General features: G+C 38.7%; 1 protein-coding gene across 1 annotated transcript; it reads left to right on the plus strand.

Moving 5' to 3' along the window:
• The first annotated feature begins 246 nt into the window (after window positions 1-246).
• On the plus strand, window positions 247-7,007 carry LOC111541539 (non-histone chromosomal protein HMG-14-like). Its single transcript, XM_023210432.1, has 2 exons — window positions 247-261; window positions 6,607-7,007. The coding sequence occupies exons 1-2, from the start codon at window positions 247-249 to the stop codon at window positions 6,889-6,891; spliced, it is 300 nt and encodes a 99-aa protein (XP_023066200.1). The 3' UTR covers window positions 6,892-7,007.
• Window positions 7,008-8,026: the final 1,019 nt, after the last annotated feature.

Consider the following 8,026-nt stretch of genomic DNA (forward strand, 5'->3'; position numbering starts at 1 on the left):
GATAAAGACTGATTAGTCCTAGAGACATGCCTGAACCACAGGAAGGCTGTTGTTGCCTTTGCTGAGATGGGAAGAAGGGAGGCAGATCAGGCTGGAGGTAATGCAAGAAGCTCAATATTGGACATGATGTTTGAGGTTTCTATGAGACATCTCAGAAGTGGTGTCCTGTAGCCTGCTGGATGGAGAAGACTGGAGTTCAGAAGGGAGGCTCCAAATGATGCTAGACATTTGGATGTATCACTCAGCATGCCACAGAAAACAGTGGAATACTCAAATTAGGAACATTTAAGGAGGGTTTATTTACAAAGGAACTGTTTTTACAGGTGGGGGTACAGGGAACACAAGAGCTGGTAGAACACCAGTGCTCTACTTGAAATGTCAAAGAACAAGGGAGATAGGGGTTACAGGAACTTGGAGGTGGAGAACTGGATGAAGACGGATACTTTGCCCAGACATGGTGGCTCAAGTCTGTAATCCCAGCTACCAGGGAGGCTGAGGCAGAATGATCACTTGAGCCTAAGAGGTCAGGGATGCAATGAGCTACGATCATGCCACTGCACCCCAGCCTGGGCAACAGAGTGAGACCCTATATTTAATAATAATAATAATAATAATAATAATAAAAACCAAGGAGGTCCATGAGAGACATTATCTTTGGTTGAATGTCTTCACACAGTTGGGGCTGAGGGAAAAAAGGCTCAATATCACTCTTCTCTTTCCCCTTAATATCTTGCAACCACTCACCATTAGTTACAACCAGCCAGAATCCAGAAGGCACAGAGGCCTGCAGATAAAGTACATACCAGCCAACCTGCCGGGTAGATACCAGGGCAGAGAAAGGTGGAGAATCTATCCGGAGGGAAAGAGGCATTACCTGGAGCAAGCAGAGAAGCTGGTATTGCTGGGATTTATAGCCAGGAGACTCGATGAGATGACTAGAGAATGCATGCAGATGGAAAAGATCTTGCAGAGGTCTGGGACTAAACTCTGGATTAGTCCAGTTTCTAGAAGCTGGATAGGCACGGAGGAAGCAGCAAAGGAGACTGAGAAGAAGCAACTCCAGGAAGGTATGGTGTCTGGGAAGCCAAAGAAAAAAATGATTTCACAGAGAGAGCATTAAATGTATCACCTGCTAGGACCTGGATAGGTCCAGGAAGATGAGGCCTAAGAACTGACCACTGGACACAGCAAAGCAGAGGTCATTGTTGACCTTGACAAGAGCAATGGTAGTGGGAGGGGGACTTCACTGAAGTGGGTCTGAGAGAGGAATTAAAGACTTGAGAATAGACAACTCTTTCAAGGAATTCTGCTATAAATTGTAAAATTACATATAAAGAGATGAGGGACATGGGTGGTCAATGGAAGGAAAAGTAAATCAAGACAGGCTTTGTTGTTTTTAAGATGAGAGGAAATAACACCCTGTTTGTATATTAATAGGAATGATCCAGTATAAAGGCAAAAATTGGATGATGCAGAAGAGAAGTAAATTGCTGGGCAATGCCTGGAACAAACAAGGAGGGGTGGTGCCTGGAGCATAAGGAAAGGGCTTGGGTTGAGTTAACAGCTTGGAGAGTTCATCTCTACAAACAGGAGGGATGAGATGGTGGAGTGTGTGTGTACAGATGCTTGTGGGTGTGTAGATATGATGAGTGGTTTGTGGTAAGGAGGTTCATTTTTGATTGTGTCCATTTTCTCAGTGCAACAAAAAGCAAGGTCATCAGCTAACAGAATCTGGGAGAAGTTGGTGTTTTGCGAAGAGAGGAAATAATGTGAAGCAGTCCGCTAGTTTAGCAATCATCAAACTTTTTTTGCTTTCATACCTCCTAAAATAATTTCGAAAAATGATATTTCCTCATATATTTTTTAAGTGGCAACTAAAATTTTTCATTATAAATTTAAATCATTGCAAAAGATGTAATTTCATTTATATAACCAGCTGGGAAGAGAACGACTTTTGTTAAAGCAAAGTTATGGAATTTTTGAAACTCTTCTGAGTTATGTAGCATAAATCACAAATATTATTTCCAAAAAGTGTTTTTACAAATATTTTTATATCTATTATGAAAAATTATTTTTAATGATCTATCAACTGACAATGTAATTAGTTCTTGTTCAGTTTAATTAAAAGCAAAGAATAGGAAACTGAGCTGCAATAGTTATATTCCCCAATAATACTCATTTGTTTTCTTAACACAAATACCAATATTTCAGATTGTTTCTGTATCTAATTCCGTATGCACTGGGCCATGGAGCATACTAAGATTCATAACAGATAAGAAAAATGTATTTTTCCTATTTTCATAAAAAGAGAAGAGCAATTGTGAAAGGAGACTCCTAAATTCCAGATGTTCTCAGGCCAGGTAATTTGGGGAAAGTGTAAATTTGCAAAGTGACTCCCTTAAAAGCATCCTTGCCAACGTGTCTCTTAGAAATTCTTCATGTATCATTTGTTTAAAATTGTAATTAAACATATATATATATAACATAAAAAACATAAAATGTTTTTTAGCCATTTTGAAGTACAATTCAGTGGCATTAAGTGCATTTACATTGTGGTGCCCCCATGACTGCTACACATCTGCAGAACTTTTTCATCATCCCAGATGGAAACTCTGTTCCCATTAAACAACTCCCCATTCCTCCATCCCCAGCCATTAGCAACCAGTCTTATCATTTTGTCTCTGTGAAACTAACTATCCTAGGTACCTCACACAATATTTGCTTTTTTGTGACTGGCTTATTTCAATTAGTGTAGTGTCTTCAAGATTCATCCATGCTGTAGTATGTATCAGACTATCACTCCTTTTAAAAGCTGAATAATATTCGTGTGTGTGTGTGTGTGTCTGTGTGTGTGTGTGATTTTGTTTTTCCATCTATCCATGGATATTTGGGCTGTTTCCACTTTTTGGCAATTTGAATAATGCTTCTGTGAACATGATGTATACAAATACATATTTATTTAAGCCTCTGCTTTTAATTCCTTTGGATATATACCCAGAAGTGAAATTTCTGGATCATAGGGTGATGCTATGGTCATGTATCCATTTTGAAGACACTTGTCTAAGAGAAGGGAAGCAAGGGTGAACCAAAAGAAGATAATATCATTGCAGGGCTTTCGTAGGGCTCAACTGAGATTGGCAATTCTGAATTTAAAGTAAAACCAGTCAGCAAATTTGTGTTATTGTATTCCAGCACATACAGTTGTGCAGGTGCAAGTATATAGGTTAGAGGAAGTGTTGGATAGAACCATTAATTCGGTTTAGTCAGACCATAATGTTAAAGCAGGAAAAATGCAAAGGATTTGAGCATATGCCTATAATCTGAGTGGTTATAATTATTGACTGTGGAATACAAGTTGAGTAAGGATTTGAAAAGCATTTTATACATTTTTCCATATAGACCTGACAAATTCTCTGTTATATTAATTTCTAGATTCTTTATAAATAAAAACCTTTTAATACATGTTTTTCCAACTGTTTGTTGCTAGAGTATACAATAAAATTGGTTTTTACATACTAATCATATATTAAACCAGCCTAAAAACCTCTCTTTTAAGCCCCAATTCTTTGTATATAGGATGCGTTGGGTTCTTTTGTAGGTGGTCATATCCTCCATAAATATTAGGAGTCATGTTTCTTGCTTTTCAATTCTTACAGTTTTCTTTCTTTTTCATGTCTTGCTGTGTAAGTCCTGTATAATGTTAAATAAAGAACTGGTGACAGATGACCATTATTATCTAAGGACTGATTTTAAATGGATGCTTCTAACATTTCGTCATTAATAAAGACATTTACTCCAGGTTTTTGGTAGGTACTTTATCTCATAAGGAAGCTCATAAGAGTTGGCTAAGAGTTTTCTTTTAATCATGATTAAATATTGAAGTTTTTTTGTATTAGTTTGTTTTCACACTGCTATAAAGACATACCCAAGACTGGGTAATTTATAATGGAAACAGTTTTAATTGGCCCACAATTCTGAATTGCTGGGGAGGCCTCAGGAAACTTATAGTCATGGCAGAAGGCAAAAGGGGAAGCAGGTACCTTCTTCACAAGGGGGCAGGATAGAGTGAGTGTGAGCACAGGAAAAACTGCCACTTTTAAAAGCGTCGCATCTTGTGAGAACTCACTCACTATCATGAGAATAGCATGGGGGAAACTGCCTCCGTAATCCAATCACTTCCCTCCCTCGGCATGTGGGGACTTCAGGTCCCTCCCTTAACACAAAGGGATTACAACTCGAGATGAGATTTGTGTGGGGACACAAAGCCAAACCACACCATTTTTTCAAATGTGCTTTCTGTATCTACTGAGATGATCATATGGTTTTTCTCTAATGATTGGTTAATGGGTGGATTATATTTATGGAATTTTTAATATTCAATGATTCATCCATTTCTCATATGATCCTAACTTGGTCATGATGTAATACATTTTTTATCTTACTGGAGTCTTTTAATATTCACAATATAAGGAAACAGAGTTCAAAACACCCATTTTACAGACAGGAAACTGAGAAGTAGGGAAATATGAAACATGCATGAGATTTACATCCAGCGGGTAAGAGAACAAGGATTCAAACCCCGGTCTGTCTGACGCTGAACTGATGTGCTTTCCACCATATTCTCTTTGAGGCAGAAACCAGATCTTTCTTAAATGTCTCAAGTGGCTGGGGCAGTGCTATATTCATAGTACTTATTCAAGAATTTGTGTTGAATAAATACTAAATGACTGCTCCAGGACTCTACGGATTCTTTAAATATTCCTTAGCTAAAAAAAAAATTACACTTTCTCATCAAATTAGCTCATCTTAGGTATTGGTCACAAAATGATGTGAAAGGTAAACAGAAGAAAAGGTCTATAAAAGAAGAAAAGTAGTTCTTTACTACTATAGTTCTTGAAATTCTCTGTCACATTGGAATGGATAAAAAAGTAGAGTCTCTCTACATCCTATTTTGCCAAAATAGGATGAAGTAGTCAACTGTTATAGCCAAAATAATATTTCACTGCTAATAGAAAAACAGGCAGAAAAAACTACCTTGTCACCTTTTCTGGGAAAAGGAAAAATAAAGTTGTATTTCATCCTTAATTTTCCACCTTGTGGGCAGAAATAAAAGGAAAATTACTTCTGGGCAATACTGCACATATTATAGAATAATGAGCCATCTTAAGCAGTTGGGCAAGAAGCAGAACAACAAATGTTCACTCCAGAAAGAAGAGAATCATGCAAAAATAATAGTGTTGTTTTCAGAAGTAAAACTTAAAAAGAAATCAAAAGGGAGATACAATCAGATACACTATCATGGGCCAACTAAGAATGCCACATATATCATTGTTAAAGAGACAGTGTGGCACTTGGGCATACACTGGAAATTTGGCACTTGGAAGCTGATCTGACTCATACGTGGCTCCTCACTGCCCTCATGGCCCTCTCTACCTGCAGCACCAAATCAAACCGTTTCATACCAGCTTTCTCCTCTCTCTCTCTGTCTTTTAATTAATTAATTGAACACTCCAACAAGTTTTTCTATAAAGCCAGCTAGTAAGATGGTCCCAAACACATCAATTCAATCAACTTTCAAGACTGGCTTCTAACTGCAGTGGACCTTCTGTGTCTCTGTGTGGGCAAAATTATTAAGATGGCCCCCAAGATTCCCGCCCCCTGGTGTATATGCCCTGAATAATTCCCTTCCCTTGAGTGTGAAGGCACTTATGGATATAATGGAACATCACTCTCTATATCAATAGGTTATGATGAATGGCAGAAGGTATAAACAGATGTAATTAACAGCCCTAAGTAGTTAACTTTGAGTTAATAAAAAGACAGATTATGCCGAGTGGGCCTAACCTAATCAGGGAGACATTACAAGAGTTCAGATATCTGAAGTGAGAGAGATTTCTCCTGCTCATGTCAGAAAGGCAGACAGTCATGTTGTGAACTGCTAATACAGGACATGTAGCAAGAATCTGAGGGCACCCCCAGAACCCAGAGTAGTCCCCAAACAACGACCAGCAAGAAGCTGGGACTTCACTCCAACAACCCAAAGCAACTGAATTCTGCCAAGGACCAGTGAGACCAGCAAAGGATGCGAAGCCTCTGAGGGACTTGCAGCCCTGGCTGACCCTTGATTCCAGCTAAGTGAGACCCTGAGCAGAATGCCCGCCTAGCTCATACGCAGACTTCCCATCTGGGGAAGCTCTTTGATAATAGATGTATACTATTTGAAGTCACTATGTTTGGGGTATTTTCTACTGCAAAAATAGAAAACTAATGAATTTATCACTGAGCCTTAATATTTGAGAAAAATATGCCTAATCCAAGGTTTTGAGGTACTGTGAGGATTTATTAGGTAATGTGAGAGAAGACGCAAGAGGCCTTCTTTGTAAGACAGAAAAAGACGTCTCCGTTGTTTCGGTTGAGGGCATGTGATCTCATTCATGCTGTTCATCAAGCATTTCCAGCAATCTCCCGCTGTAGATGCGGACAGCCCTGCACAGTAGTCCCCTTATCTGAGGTTTCATTTGTCAGGGCTGTTACCCATAGTAAATGGCAGTCAACCGAGGTCTAAAAATATTAAATGGAGATTCGCACGTCTCCTTGTCCCCGCAGGTCAGCTCCGTTGAAGGGGCCGCCAAGGAAGAGCCCGAGAGGAGATTGGCGCAGTTGTCAGCTAAATCTGCAAAAGTGGAAGTGAAGCTGAAAAAGGCAGCAGTGAAGGATAAATCTTCAGACAAAAAAGTGCAAACAAAAGGGAAAAGGGGCGCAAAGGGAAAACAGGCCGAAGTGGCTGACCAAGAAACTAAAGAAGATTTACCTGCAGAAAACGGGGAAACGAAAACTGAGGAGAGTCCAGCCTCTGATGAAGCAGGAGAGAAAGAAGCCAAGTCTGATTAATACCATGTACCATGTCTTACTAGTGGTCCCTGTGTCCCTTCTTGTACAATCCAGAGGAATATTTTTATCAACTATTTTGTAAATGCAAGTTTTTTAGTAGCTCTAGAAACATTTTAAGAAGGAGGGAATCCCACTTCATCCCATTTTTTAAGTGTAAATGCTCTTTTTTAAGAGGTGAAATCATTTGCTGGTTGTTTGTTTTTTGGTACAACTAGAAAATAGTGTGGGATAGTGAATTATGGGAGGCTCTGACTGTCTCGGGTGTCAGCTTAACATTCCATAGATGGGGAGTTAGTTTTTATATCCTAGAATACAAAGCATATTAAATGGCAATATGGAGTCAGTCCTGCATTTAATGTCTTAAACATTTTCTTTTACTTCTATTCTCATGTTTTTTAGTAGAATTGTTTCCTAAAGAAAACTACTCCTTGATCATGGCGCTCCCTGTCAGAATTGTGTGCACTCTGTAACGTCTTTGGTTGTGGTAGTCCTGTTTTCCTGATAACTTTGTTACTGTGCTGTGAAAAATTACAGATTTGAATATGTAGTGTGCATGCTATTCAGTTGTGAACTGGTGGGCCATATGTAACAGCTGACCAACATGTGAAGATACTGGTACTTGATAGCCTCTTAAGGAAAATTTGCTTCCAAATTTTACATTGAAAAGTCACTGGAATAACTTTAAAAAAGAATTACAATACATGGCTTTTTAGAATTTCATTACATATGTTAAGAATTGTGTACAAATTGAAATGTCTGTACTGATCCTCAACCAATAAAATCTCAATCATGAAAAAATATATATATTAAATGGAAAATCCCAGAAATAAACACTTCATAAGTTTAAATTGTGAGCCATTCTGAGTATTGCAATGAAGTCTCTGATCCCCCCCGTCTGTCCCACCAGGGATATGAATCCTGTCTTTGTCCAGTGTCTCCATGCTTTAGATGCCCACTCATTAGCCAGTTAGTAGCCATCTCAGTTGTTAGATGGGAAAATCATAAGGTTTGGTACTACCAGCAGTTTCAGGTATCCACTGGAGTCTTGTCTGTTTGCCTTGGTGTAATCCTTGTTGGATGGATGATGTGCATGATGTTGGCAATGACATGGAAGCAGAGGTGATATGTATCATTT

The sequence above is a fragment of the Piliocolobus tephrosceles genome, chromosome 4, assembly GCF_002776525.5.
Source record: "Piliocolobus tephrosceles isolate RC106 chromosome 4, ASM277652v3, whole genome shotgun sequence".
Taxonomy (NCBI): domain Eukaryota; kingdom Metazoa; phylum Chordata; class Mammalia; order Primates; family Cercopithecidae; genus Piliocolobus; species Piliocolobus tephrosceles.